General features: G+C 23.1%; 1 protein-coding gene across 1 annotated transcript; it reads left to right on the top strand.

Moving 5' to 3' along the window:
- The first annotated feature begins 59 nt into the window (after window positions 1-59).
- Window positions 60-2,409, top strand: LOC127287205 (inactive peptidyl-prolyl cis-trans isomerase FKBP6-like). The gene is made up of 6 exons (XM_051314021.1): window positions 60-276; window positions 363-600; window positions 673-1,136; window positions 1,203-1,391; window positions 1,460-1,571; window positions 1,658-2,409. Exons 1-6 carry the CDS (start codon window positions 239-241, stop codon window positions 1,943-1,945), a joined length of 1,329 nt encoding a protein of 442 aa, XP_051169978.1. The 5' UTR covers window positions 60-238; the 3' UTR covers window positions 1,946-2,409.
- Window positions 2,410-15,579: the final 13,170 nt, after the last annotated feature.

Genomic DNA, 15,579 nt, shown 5'->3' with positions numbered 1-15,579 from the left:
ATGAAGCTGTCACTGTGAGACGCTACTATCGAAATTTGCATGTTCAAAATACAAAATACAATCTGTGTTTAAAGTATCATAACCTTGACGAAAGTTTGAAGCATTTTTTTTCTTTGTTTACGAATAGCCGGACGATAAGAAAAAAAAAGGGGGAAGTGATTTTTACGCACTAATTTCATTACATGTTCATCGATAAACTTAATTTTCATTTTGTTTATTAAAATTATTTCACATTAAAATGGCAAGAGCCATATTTCAAGACGGCTTTACAATTCAGTATGTATAAAAAAAATTTTTCAATTTCTTTTTTGAAACAAATTTATAAAGATTTAGAAAACCATGTGCTTAATTTTTTTTTGCAGGGATTTATTGTCAGAAGAAGGTGTTATGCATGAAATAACTAATGAATGCAACATTAATGAAGAAGAATATGAATATTCAAAAAATATTTTTATGTCTAATGATGATATTTTAAAACATTTAAATCTCGACGATGAAAAAGATGGAGAAACAAACACTGCCGAGCAATTGATGTTTAATTTAAATTTACGATTTGATAAATTAAGGGAAAATATGACTGATGTTCTTGGCAATGGAAAAGTAAGTTGTTTTTTTTTTATTTACAATTTTTATCAATTAGAAAAAATATTTTTTTTTGCCTTTTTCTTTAAGATAATGAAAATGATTAAAAAACAAGGCACTGGAGAAATTGTCACTGAAAATGCACAAGTTTTTGTAACCTATATTGGTCACTTTGAATATAATGATGAACCATTTGATTCTTCCTATGCTCATGGTTCAGGACCAGAATCATTTATACTTGGTAATGGTGGTATTTTACCAGGTTTAGAAATAAGTATTTCAACAATGAAAAAACATGAAGTCGCCGCATTTCTTATAAGTCCAGAATATGCATATGGAAAATTAGGTTGCCCACCAAGAATTCCAGGCGATCAGGAAGTTTTATTTGTTATTAATCTCGTGAATTTTATCGATCAAAGTGATATAAAAGATTTTGAAAAATTATCCATTGAAGAGCAAAAAGAATTTCGTGTTGCCGCTGGTAAAATTCGTTCACTAATGGAATCTGGTACTGAAAATTTTCGAAGGGAAAAAACAAAGCAAGCAATCAGAGAGTATGTAATACGATAATTATTAATTAAAAAAAAAAGAAAAATAATATTATAAAATAATTTTTACAGTTACTCAAAAGCAGTGAAAATGTTGGAAGGATCACGATTAAATAATGATACAGAAGAAGAGGAACAGAAAAAATTATTATCAAGAACTTATACAAATTTGGCTATTTGTTTCAATAAGGAAAATCGACCTCGAAATGCCTGTGTTGCTTGTCAAAATGTCGCATATCCAAACGCAAAATCTTATTTCAAGTATGTTTCATTTTTAATTTTTTTTTCTTTTTTAATTATGTAAAAAAAATAATTTAACTTTATTTTAGCTTTGGAAGAGCACTTATAAAATTAGGTGAATACGAATTAGCCAAGGAAAAATTATGGAAAGCAAGAGAATTAGAACCTTCTAATAAGCTAACGTTACAGGAAATAAAATTGGTACAAAAAATATAAATAAATATAAATTACAATTTATTAATATGCAATTATATTATTAATTTAATTTTTTTTTTTTTATTTAACAGGCTGATGATTTGCATACAAAATATAAAGATGATGAAAAACATTTATGGGCAAATTGTTTAAAAGTTACAAAAGAAGATGCAGCAAGGACAGAATTTGAGAAAATAACTGAAAATATTTGTAAAAATTTTAAAAACGATACTAATGCAGTAAGATATCCATTGCCCGATGGTTTAACGCCAAAAGAAGATCAAATAATTCGCAATATTGCAATAAGTCATGGTCTTTCAATAACAAATCATAAACGATATGGAAAGGAAATTGTTTTTCTATCAAAAACAAATTATTAATTATATACTTAATTTCAGTATTATTGTTGATTTAAATTTATTTTCAAATTTCTATTTTTTTTCTATTCTCGATAATTAAAAAGAAATATAAAAATTTTGTTTAAATAATTTACAATGTAAAAACTAGAGATTAAGAAGCTTATCAAAAAGCAATGTGAAAATTATTTTTCCATAAAAACCAAATTATTAATTAGAAATTAATTACTATTATTTTTACCGAATTTTGACTTCGGAATTTTTTTTTTAAATTATAAAAAGAAAGTAAAATTTTTGTTTCAGAAATATATTTTACCAAGTAAAAACAACCCATTTATGTAAAGCACTTGGTAATTTTTCTTTGTATTCCTTAAAATATTGAAGAAATTGAATAAATTTGTATTTGAAAAATATTTTATCTTGTGTTAAAAATTAAGATATATTTGTGTAATTTTTCATTCTTCAAATAAATTGAAGTTTATAAAATATTTTCTTGCTTGTTATTTTGAATGCATTTTTTTTTATTTTTAATTACGATGGATTGTCAAAAAAAAAAATAGAAAAATAGACTCACCGATTGAAGGCAGCGTTGCATTTTCTTCATCAGGTTTAATATTTGTCAGCCATGATATCTTCCACTCCTTTTGTGAATAACTAGATTTCCAAACACTGCACTTTTTTTTCACAAACACTTTTTTCATACACTTAACACACTTTTAATTAAATTTTTTTGAAAAATTAACGAAATAAAAGTTTTTTTCAAAGAGCAAGTATGGACAAAGTTTATTTCCGCGCACATAAGCAAATAATGTTGCACTGACTTAATACATAACCAAAATTTACGACAATCTTGCATTATTTTTTAATATACCGCACTTTTAATTCACTTACACACAATTTTAGATGATAAACTGCAAATAATTAATGAAATATTAAGAAAAGTTAACATTCTAAGAGCGACAATGCAAAAGTAACTTTGGCGGGCTTTCGTCTACCAGGGTGCAGAACGCAAGAAGGTCAAATAACCATTAGGGCCGACGCACAGTAAATTCGTGAACCTTTAAGCAATATTGAAACTCTTATATGTGACGCCTCTGATAAGTGGTGGTGGGGGGAAAGTTTCATAGCAGCGTTTTATATTGAGTTTTTTTATATTATACAGTATAAAACAATTATAATTCAAGATTTTGATGTAATTTACATGGTAAACTACATGTAGAAAAAATAAACTTTATGTAATTTATGTTCCGAACCCTGATGTGTACGGTCCACCTACCCAAGTCTGCATTTTGTCGGTTACAGTTATCAGTACAAATTGAGTTCACAATCTTATTACATTCTATTCAGTGACTATTTTACTGCTTTCAGTTTGAGTTTGGAATTTTTCTTACTAATCACTAATGTGTGTACTAGTGCGGTTTGCGGAATGATTGCGATAGTATTGTAGTAGTATTTCTATTCAGTGAAGTCGGGCCAGTAAACAATATGGCTGATACATTTTTGTACGCGGGTTATGTTGTTCGTACCATTAATTCAAAGTGTTTTTTCATCATTAAAAAAGAGCAGTCGCACTTGGTGAGTAAATTATTCGTACATTTATTTTCTTTTTATAATTCTAGAAATGTATTACTAAAACCATCTTAACTAACCTCCAATTCTTATACATAAATTTTCTGTAAAACTGTGTCGTTTTTTTACATTATGTAAAATGTGTTTTAATTGCATCTATATTCAAATTTAAATAATTTTAAGCCCATATAATTATTTTTACATAAAAAATTAAACAACAATTTTTTAGTTAAAAACGAAAGTTTTCAAATTGAGAAAAAATAATTATTGACAAAAGCCCTCACTAGGTCATGAGAATATTATCAGTTCTAGGAAAACCTTGATATTAAATTTTATAAATATTAGTTTTTTTAAATTTACGAAAATATTTTCTTAAATTTTTTATTCTTTTTAAAATGAGACTATTTTTCTATATTGAAATTGCATTTCACGCTTTTTGAAGCAACAGGTTTGTAAAGAATTTAGTCTCTGAAATTATATATATATATTTTCTTATCTGTTTACTATACATTTATCTTTTCTCGCGTCAAATCCCTTAAATTGTAGTGTAATTTATTTTCTATTAGTTTTATATTTGTATATTTTAAAAGTTTTTAAAATTAATTGTTCCTAATGTAGGTAGAATAAAAATTCAAAAATATCTATATTTAAAAAGAAAAACCGACCTAAAATTAATTTTGATTTGAAATAAAAATTCTTGAAATTTTATTATTTTTTTTAATTTAATGAAAGTTATTTATTTAAAGGGTTATTTTTTAGTAAAAAAAAAGGAGGGAAATTTAGAATGTTTTTGTTTATTCTCTTATTTATAAAAATGATAAAAAATTTGATTATATTTGTTTAAAAAATTTTAACTCGGCGGAAATTTTTCCAATGACTAAATATTCTTATATTTTAACCTTACTCTATCAGTCTGAGTGCATGTGTACTTAAAACCAATATGTCAGCCGTATACTAAGAATTCTACATTCCTTGAAAAGATTACATTTAAAAAGAGTTGTTTCAACAACTCATTTTTTTTTTATTTTAAATTACAGTGTATATTTTATTAACAACAACATATGATTTAAGTTAATTAGCTAGTATTTAATTTATACAAAATAGTTAAAAAAAAAAATACAGAATAGTCTTATAAAAATTACATTAGTCTTGTAAATGTTCAGAAGTTAAAGATTTATATTTACATAATCAATAGAAAGTCAAATCTTTTAATAAATTCAACATAAATAAGACTGACTTTATATATAAAAAAAAAAAAGAGTGTGATTTTTATTATGTGTACTTAACCTTGGTATGAAAAACCGGCCTTATTGGTTCTCTTTAAATTATGTTTTATATATACTTTGTCAACTAATTTAGCTCAGTTTTGTGGTAAATAATTATATTGTACAATGATTAAAATTACCTTTTTTCTCTATTAAAAAAAAAAAATATTAGATTTAATTTAGTCTACTAAAATTTCATTCGAGAATATAATTTAAACCAAAAATAATGGGATTTTTTTTTTAAAGTAATTTTTATTTTTATGTATCTGAGGTATTTTTTTATTAAAATTTTTCAATAATTATTTAAATAAATTTTAGTTTTTTGTAATAAAAATTATTAGAAATTCGAATTTTTTAAAGTTCGTAAACACGTGGCTGAAACAATTTTATGTAATTTTCGGTTTAATTTTTATTAATTTAGGTTTCTGTTTTTTCTTAATTTTTTTTTTAGTAGTTAACGCTGTTTTAGTTTAAGACACGATATATTTCTCCTTTTTTCACTTCCGTCAACTTTGCGTGTTGAACATTTTAATCAATACTTATTTAGATTCTTTTTTTCATTCAAGTTATATGTTACTTTATAATACATGTTAATTTATAATACATATTTAGTTGATTAGTTACAAATATATTCAAAGAAAATAATATTTAATTGATAGGTTATTATTAAGTAATTTCAAAGAAAATTTTTTGCATTCCTAAAATAATAATTATAATAAATTATATATATATAATATTTATTTGGATGTAAATTTATTTGAAATAGTTAAATATTTTTCTATAAAGCAGCAAAAATTAATTTTTTTAAAATTATTATTTTAAAAAAAAATAATTGGAGCTTTAGGGAAAATTTTAAAAGTCATATTAGTGTGGGTTACATTAAATATAGGTAATTAGTCTGAGAAATTGAGAAATCGTTAGACTTATAGTCCAGTGTCCTTAATTATGTACTTGATGTGTATATATATATATATTTATACCGAAAGTCTATGTAAGTTCAGACACATTTTTAAATTATATAGTATAACGTGTATGTGATGATAATAATTTTCAAGAAATTAGAAATATATACGTATTTTGAGCGAGTAATTGTATATATATATATTGTTTTCTTTTTATATATATATACAAGGTATTAAATAAAATTGTCTATAACTTGAATATGTTTGGAGTATAATTATATTGTCGCGACTTTACATTTTTACTGAGGTGGAAAACCTTGTGAATTTAAACTTATTATATACTTCTTGGTGCATATATATATATATATATATATATATATATATATATATATATATATAAAAAATACAATGTTCGCATCATTCGCATCATTATGATCGATCTTTTCTTTTGCTGGTAGCCTTAAATAATACAAGTTAAGCATTTCTTCGATCACGTGAACCTATAGAGTCATTATATAGCTTTTCTTTTTCTCCCTCTCCTTGAAAAAAATTAACACGTGCTATGAATTAGTATATAGTATTTTACAAACAAGGTAAAATACTTTTTTTCGATAGTTTCCTAATTATCAAAGATATATTTGGGCTGAAAAATATTTATTTAATTAAAATTATTAATTACTTGACAATATATTAGGGAATAAATATTTTTTTTTAATATTTTAATATTTTTTCAATATTTTTTTTTTAATTTTTTAAATATTTTTTAAAATATTTTTTTTAAATTTCAATTTTAGTTATTTGTATCTAAACAAATAAATGAACAAGTAAATAAATAAATCAAATAATTAAATAAATAAGTACCTAAATAAAAAAAAATTAAAATTAAATTAAAAATTAAAATAAAAAAATATTAAAATTATTAAATTATAGTAATAATTTTTATAAATTAAAAACAAATATAATTCAATAATTATTTTGATGTAAGTAAATAATATATATATATATACATATATTGATGAATTTATATTTATAATTAAGAAAAATAGAATAAATATAAAAATTAAAAACAAATACAAATAATTATGAAAATTAAGATAAATTAAATTAGAAGTAAAAAAAAATAAAAAATTATCAAATATATTTAAATATATTTATTTGATATTAGACTGATGGAATTTTTTTTTGCATATATCTAATAATTATTATTGGATTTTTGAAATTCAGAAGACACGACCTTTTAAGTGTATTACAACAGTTACAACAACAGGTGGTAGTCTGATAATAATCGATGTTACCTTCCAAAGGTAGTTTTTCTTTATAGAGATTTGAATTTTTTTTTTGTTATTTATTAATTGTTGTTTATGTTATTTATTTTATTTATTAGAAATCAAAATGAGTTTATTTAAAAATTAATAAAAACAATTTTTTCCCTTATTTTTTTTTCTTTATAAAAAAAAAATTATAAGAGATTATAATTATAATAATAATAATAATAAAAATAATAATAAATTTAATTTGCATATAAAAATTATTTTTTGTTTATTATTATAAAATTATAAATTATTTATATTTTTATTATTATTATTATTATTATTTATTATTTATTATTTATTATTATTTTTTTATTTTTATATTTTTTCTTCTAAATTGTTGTCAAGTTTACCGATGTGAATTTTGAATAAATAAAATTTCAATTGTGTAAAATTTACCTCTAATTCAAAAAAGTATATACGCTATCTTTGTGTCAAGGCAAATTGTCATTTTAAAGAAAGGGCAAAGAACTGCCAGAGATTAGACCGCGGTTAAATGTTAAAAAAAAGGGGAGGTTAAGTTAAAAGGAATGATATCACTGGTATATATATATATATGTATATAGGAAAGCAATATATGAGCCGCACCCCTTATCTCCGGCCCTACCCCATTTTTTATACGTTTACATTTTCTACAACAATATTTCTTCATAGAAAATTGTTGATCTGATGATCCACACCCAATGGACAGTTTTAAAAACAGAATTTTTTTCTTCTTTTTAATATATAATAGAAAATTAAAAAATTATAGTAAATCCAGAGAAATAATTTCATTGGCGCGTTTAGTTATAGGAATAAAATTTTTATTTGAAAGTAAAAATATATATTTTTCTCACAGAAATAATTTTTTTTATTTGTGTTTAAATAATAAAAAATTTATTCAGAACAAATAAAATTTTATTTATAGATGATATAGAAAATTTTTATTTAATTAAAATAAAATTTGTTTAACTTAAATAACATTTTGCTTGAAATAAATAAATATTTATTTAACGAGATAAATATTTGTTATTTTTATATAGGAGGAGAGGAAAAAAAATTAAAAATATTAATTATAAATTATTAAAAAAAAAAAAGAAATATTAAAAATGTGTTTGTTATAATATTTAAAGAAAGTTTCAATGGTAAACGTAAATTGAAAAATTATGCAGTGTTAGTATAAGATGGTCCATTAGAACGCAAATTGACTATCAAGCGAGTGAATTGCGTCTATTCCCAAAGTTTAATAAACGTTTCAGCATCCTTATATATATAACAGGCCTCGGATTATACGACTTTTTCGATTATTTCCAACTTTTTTTTCAAAAATACGACTTTTTTCGACTTATTTTAATAAAATGCGAGTATTTCGACTTTTTTTTACATTTTTTAAAAAAATAAACTATTTTTAGTATAAAATGAAGATCTTCATATCTTCTTTATTTCAATTATTTAACAAAAATTCTTCACTAAATTAATTATTTTTAATAATTTTAATGAAATTCATCACAAATTTAATTATTTCAAATTATTTTTCAATTAAAATTTTTATAAAATTTAACAATTGTTTATAATATAAAAAAATAAAAGAATAAAATTACCAAAAAAATTTAATTCAAAATCATAAATCAATTCAAAATTAAATAAAATTCAATTATTTTCAAAAATTTCAATTCAAAATCAAAGAAAATTCAATTATTTTCAAAATTTTCAATTCAAAATCTTTTAAAATTCAATTATTTTCCAAATTTTCAATTTAAAATCAGATAAAATTTAATTATCATCCAAAATTTCAATTCAAAATGAATTAAAATTCAATAATTATCCAAAATTTTAATTCAAAATTAATTATCAAAATTTTCAATCAAAAATCAACTAAAATTTAATTATTATCCAAAATTTTAATTATAATTCAATTATTTTCAAAAATTTGAATTTAAAAGCTTCTAAAATTCAATTATTTCTAAAATTTTCCATCGAAAATTTTTTGAAATTTAACAATTTCAATTATAACTCTAAGAAAATTAAATTATTTTTAACTATTTTTATAATATTCTTTGAAAATTCAACTATCGGAAACCATTTTTCAATGAAAAATGTTTTTCAAATTATTGTATTTTTGTTCGCAATTTCTAATAAATTTTTTAGTGAAATCATCAAAAATTTTTAATTAAAAATCACTTGAAGTTCAATTAATTTTAAAAATCTTAATTGTAAATCTTTGAAAATTCAATTACATTTAAAAAATGTTATCTGAAATTATTTGATAAATTATTTTTAGTTCTGTAAAATTTAATTATTGTCTGAAAATTAACAAAATCTTTTAAAATTCAATTATTTCTAAAAATTTCAACTTTAACTAGGTATTCCAAAAGTATTATTATTTAAAAAAAAAAAATTTTATTTAAAAATCTGTAAAATATTTTTGTTAAAATAAAAAAAAATTGACTTTCTCGACTTTTTTTGGAATATTAATAGACTAAAACGACTTTTTTTGTGCCTTTAAGTCGATCCGAGGCCTGTGACATAGAAATAGCATAAAGATGCGCGCGTACAATAAAAAAAAAGGAATAATATTTTTTTATATACATATATATGGAGAAGAAATTGCTCGAGGAATAAAATCTGTTAAATAGCATAAAATTATTTTACGGGTGTCACCAGAGACCGTGTTATTTTGCAAGGCCGTGCTATATTATGCGTGCTTTAAAGGGCAAAGACAGACTTCCATTATGTACTCGCACAATAGATTCTATCTAGGTCTGTACAAGTTTTATTAACCGTTTGACGGTGTTAGATCTTATCGTGTAAACGTGACGTAAACACAATGTACGAGAAACTTGTGGTCAAAAAAAAAAAAAAACATTTCATTATTTACTTCAGTTCCTCATTATAGTACATATGATGATTTTTCTGATTTTTTTGCAAGTTTCGTACATATACCTTTTTTTTCTTTACTTTTTTTCTGTCCCCTATTTTATTTCATTAGTAAATTTTTATTAATGTAAATTTTTACCATTGTAAATTTTTACTAATAGTAAATTTTACTGATGGTTCGTTTACTTATTAAATTTTCTACTATTTAAAAATCTTTTGAAATTTGAATTCGATACTAAACAAAATTTTCGAAACTCAGTTTAAATTGTAAAATAAAAATGAAAATTGGATTTGTAGAAATAAATGAAAATCCTGAGTGATTGTAATATTGATGCTTTTCCATATTATTACAAATCTATTTATTGAATTTTATATACTCTCCTATGGTAAAGCTCGTAAAATGTTTATTTCCATCTATTTTCCCGAATTTTATTTAAAATTATATATATATATTGACCACTTCCTGTTACGAATGATTGGATTTAAATTCTCTGTAAATTTTCCATAATTATTCAAGAACTCACTTTCCTTAATTATTAAAAATTATTGTTTGACTATTAAAGTATTCTTTAAAAAAAATTGTGATATGTAACAGTTTAAAAAAAAAAATCTTTAAAAAAAAACCTGAGAGAACTTTTGATAGCTATGAAAAAGTTTAGCAATTTTTTTTTTAAGGAAATACACTAGCAAAACTATTTCCTGATGAAAGGTATATGAACATATAGTTATCTAGGATGCGCGCGCGCGCGATATTTCAGATTCTAAAATAACGAGATTTCAACCTTGTCGAGATGGCAAAGACTGATTTAGATCCTTTCCGATTTGATTCGGGATTTCAAGTATATATATAAACTTGAATTCTGTCATTTCATGCGAAATCTAATTAGCTTTGTAATTACAAACGGAATAAGAGTACTTTCCAGAAATATGAAAATTGATAGGAATATTTATTTTTAACATAAAATTTTCGTTTTAGTATTTATTTAGTTCTAAATGCAAGACTTATAGATCCAATTTGAATTGTTTTTTTTTTAATTAAATTTTTAAAAATATTTTTTATGGTAATTTATAATTTACCAAATTCTAACGAAAAAAAAAAATATTAATCAAATGTCGAGGCTTAGCCTTTTTAAAATGTCACTGGGACAGTTAGCAAGTTTTTAAGGTTATACTTATCTATACATGTTTGTTGTATTATTTGATAGCGTTTTGTGTATTTTTTGTTCTTTTTTTTAATTTTTTTGCAACTTTTTGTCCTTTTATAAGCTCTCGCAGTCTTATAGACCGCTATTTCTATAACTATAAAAATAAACTTTGATCTATTGGATTTAATTATACAATCTGTTGCAAGTGTAGTGAATGGATGAAGAGACAATTTCATCGTTTTTCGGCAAGTTATACTCGGTTACTATTGAACATAATCTCACCATAAAAAATACAAAATGTATATTAAATATTATTTAACAAATTTCAACTCAATATAAGTTTTTGGTTTCAGGTTAAAGAATTTGATTCAGGAAATGCATGTTCCACAGATTTTAATGCAAATGAAACTATGGTGATATGACCTACGGATATCTGCAATTGATTATTTTAGAAGGCGAAAAAACTGAACAAATTGTATTAGACGGATCAAAGCTTTTTTAATACAAAAACTTGTATTGATGATTTAACAATTTAGTTTTGTTATTTCTACACTGTAAAAAGAAGGTACTAAAACAGTACCAATTTTAGGTATCAAAATAGAACCAAATAACAATTTAGTACCTAAAATCGGTATTAAATTAATACCTTTCGTTTTACAGTGTACTGTTCCATAACAATTTTCATTGTTCATCAAACAATTCTGTTTGTTCACCGAACAATCCAAATAGTTTTTTAATAACAATCCCATTTTAACAAATTTTTTTTTGTCCCAAAAACGAAAAGAACTGCTGGTTCTATATTGATAATCCGGAATTGTTGGGTGGACTTAATTTTTAGTAACCACAACAATTCTTTTTTCTCCGTGATATTTAAATGACTCGAGAGTCAATAAACCAGCTGTATTCAGTAGAAATTTTCCGTAGTTTTTTCTCTACACTAATTAAGAAAGTGTCAGGCAAATGCGAGTACTTCTAATAAAAGTCGGCTACGGACGATAATTTGGGGATTTTGACTAATTTACGCCCACTTCTGTTGGGGGGTGTTATCGGGGCCAAGATGAATGTAACTAACCGCTTCGCCATTTGATTGGGCACCCTCTTCTTGCACTCTAGACATCGTCTATCACATTAGACAATTTTTTTTTTTAATTCAAATTTTTATTTAACAGAATTATTATGTACCGAATTTTTATTTGTCCGAAATTGTAAATGGCTGAACAAAAAATCGCGATGTTTCGCGGCGAAATCGAATTGTTTGTTCGGCCATTTACAATTTAGGACGCAAATAAAAATTCCGACATTTTAAGAATTCTATCAAATAAAAATTATCCTAAAAAAAATGTTTTTCGATTGAAAAAACTTTTATTTTGCCCCGAACTTTGAGGATATTAAAAATTAATTCCATGTCAATTAAGAAACAAATTCTTATAATGATCGAATAATGAATGTCCCTATATTCTATATGTAGGTATTAGTAAGGTTTGAAAGGTTTGAAAGCTCAGTATAACTTTTGCGTCGATATAAGGCTTGGCCATCGTCAGTTTCGAATAGGTTAAGCCTCGAGCAGTTGCGAAGTTTAAAAACGGTTCTTGTTCGGTCAAAAACATTTGTCTTTTCTATATTTCTTTAAAAAAAAAAAACACAGTTTTCAATTTCCCATTTTTCATACATGGGCAAAAAATGACTAGTTTTATTGTGTCTGTGAAATTAATAGTTGTTAAATTACCAATTTACATGACAAAGACATTTAAAAAATTATTTTTATCTTGTTCAAAAGCTCGAAAGCGTCGTTAATTATATTGTATAATATATATAGTTTCAATATTTTTATAGATCAAAAATTTTTTTGCCTATATTTTTCTATATATTATTAAGGATAGATTAAATTAAAAAAGTAGAAAAGAATTTATCAGAAAGTGAAATACTTTTTTATTCTCAAAGAAACATTTTGATGATATCTAAATGAAAATTTTAAAGTGCGAGGAAAAAATTTAATTTCATCAAACACACTACTATGCCAAGATATGCGATTTCTTTAAGATGGTAAATACAATATTTTATTATTGACTTAATAAATATAAAAGAACATATTGCTAATGGTGTACTGAACAAACGTGGCCAGTCCCCTACTTCGATCAATGAAACTGACATTAAAGTCACTATACATTTCTCAAATATATACACACGGCATATTACTTTTGGCCCTCCCCCCCCCCCTCTTTTCACTCCCGAAAAAAACACACGCAACATTCAAATATTTCTTATCATATTTAATTTTTATGAAGAAAGTTCAGTGGAATTTATTTCTTTATATTTTCTTTTGGTATTAAAATATCTAGAAAAAAAATTTTGTCATTTACTTACCAAAAAAAAACAAAATTAGGGATAAAATTTTGTCTTTTTGTTCTTTATTTGGAAATTTATTTAATATAAGGAATGTTTTGTTATTTCTTAAATAATGTAGCAAATCTACTGTAATATATATATATATATCGGATACATAAATGTTTCTGATATCGGTTTATACATCTTTGGTCATAAAACATTCGAGATAACAACAGAGTGACACAGCCATCTTATAATTGCCAGTCATCTTACCACAAATTGTATAGTTTTCAATTATATTTATCGTGTACATTGTATTAAAATTATTTCTATAAATATATCAAACGGTAGTTAAAAAAATACACTATCTTTTTTATAGTAGAGACTCAATTTTTTTTTATTATACCAAACAAAATTTATTTCACATTGTTAAGATTTTGCATAGGCAGCTTATTGAAAATAATTAATAATTATTTATTAAATAATTTTTTATTTTTGTTCATATTTTTTTTTATTATTTCAAAGAGAATTTATTTAATTATTAATAATTTATTATTTTTTTGTTTTTTGTTTTGGTTCTGTTAACCCTTTCCCGCGGTGGTTACCCTATATAGACAATTCAGAAATAGTGTTTGTCACCCAGAAGTAAAATCGACCTATATATCGGAAATGGGTCAACATGAAATGCTTTTTTTTTTACTGGATTAAAAAAATATATATTTCTATTTTATTAAAAATTTATAAAATTTTATTTCAAGGGCTATATATATAAAAAAAAATTTACAACACCTATTTTCTTTTTTTCCAGTTATAATTATAAAATTATATAATAAAATAACAGTAATGCAAGGACGTTTTATGAATAGAAATTATTTTGTCGTATTGTTTAAAAATTTTAATTTATTTTTCATTTATTTTTAATTTTAATTTTTAAATTATGAAATACATTTCATAAACCATTATGAGATAAAGAAACAAATTTAAGATTCCAAATATATTTAATTACATAAGTTAAAAATATATATATTAAAAAAAAAGAAAAGATATTTGTTTTTGTGATTCAAGGAATAAAGGTGTGTTCAATGACATTGACTCAGACTAGTGCACTTTTTACGTAATGTTCTTTGTAGTGACGCGTAAAAAGAGTTATACGGTATATATTTTTCATGATTTATTATATTTTATTATTTATATTTATGTGAAAAATTTTTTTTTTCAATTGAATTTTAATGAAAGATAAATTAATTAGGCTTATTGACATTATTTTTTGTCTCCACTGGTAAATATTTATTATACCTAACATAGTAATTAGTGACGGTAATTAGTGATTCCGTTCGATGCCCTACCCATAAGAAAATTATTGTTAAAATTTATTTAGTCATGTCAAACTATATTATCAAAAATTTATAAAATGATTAATAAAACAATTTTCATATTTAATTACACATCATTAGAGGGCCCTCCATAACCAATTTTTCATTCTATTTAAACCCCCTTTCTCCCTAAAATAGGTAACGTAGTTTATGGATAACCCCTTAAGAAAAAGTTGATTTATTTTTATTTATAAATTTGTCTTGGTTTTTTTATCTCTAAATCTGAATTAGTAAAAATGTTTACTAATTTAAATTAGTGACTCACTTTTTGTTTTAGAATTAGTTAAATTTTACTAATTCAGAAGCAAAAAGTGAGTCACTACTTCAAATTAGTAAACTTTTTTACTAATTCAGATTTAGAGAGTACAAATAGTTAATTTTTAATTAGAAAATTGAAATACATAATGTAAAAGACTTTATAAAGAACTTTAAATAATTTTCTCTGGAAAAATGTATTTTTTATAAAAAAAAATTTCATTATAAAAAGTATTGTAGCTTTTGATATTGGCAAATTATGATTATACTATTGGAAATGATGTAACCGATTAAAAATGATTCGCGTGTTCGCCACCCACTAGCTGCAAATATAGAAAATTGGAAAATCGAAGAAAAGTTTTTTTTTTATAAGAAAAGGTCGAAGTGTGTTTTGCACAAATTTACGAAATTTTTTTCTTCTTTAATTAAAATATACATATTGGCAATTAAAAGTATATACCCCTTTATCATATATTCATAAGTGGACCCTAAAACTTTTTGTTCCAACTGAATATTATATTTTAAAAAGAATAAGAAATAAATTCTAAAATTACCTCAATAATAATAGTGTCTAGTGATTAGAAAATAATAATTGTTATTAAAAAATAAGATTTACCAACTTGTTAGTCATTTAAATAATATTAAGAAAACTTTCTTT

This window comes from Leptopilina boulardi, unplaced genomic scaffold, assembly GCF_019393585.1.
Source record: "Leptopilina boulardi isolate dan_hultmark-lab unplaced genomic scaffold, ZJU_Lbou_2.1 LbouV2_368, whole genome shotgun sequence".
NCBI classification, from domain to species: Eukaryota; Metazoa; Arthropoda; class Insecta; order Hymenoptera; family Figitidae; genus Leptopilina; species Leptopilina boulardi.
The sequence above is the reverse complement of the archived record's forward strand: the minus strand, read 5'-3'. Positions and strand labels throughout refer to the sequence as shown.

Bases quoted from the DNA above. Each gene is read 5' to 3' on its own strand.
- LOC127287205 (XM_051314021.1), top strand. From the start codon at position 239: ATGGCAAGAGCCATATTTCAAGACGGCTTTACAATTCA. The intron at 601-672 runs GTAAGTTGTTTT...TTTTTCTTTAAG, and splicing joins ATGTTCTTGGCAATGGAAAA to ATAATGAAAATGATTAAAAA. The intron at 1,392-1,459 runs GTATGTTTCATT...ACTTTATTTTAG, and splicing joins AACGCAAAATCTTATTTCAA to CTTTGGAAGAGCACTTATAA.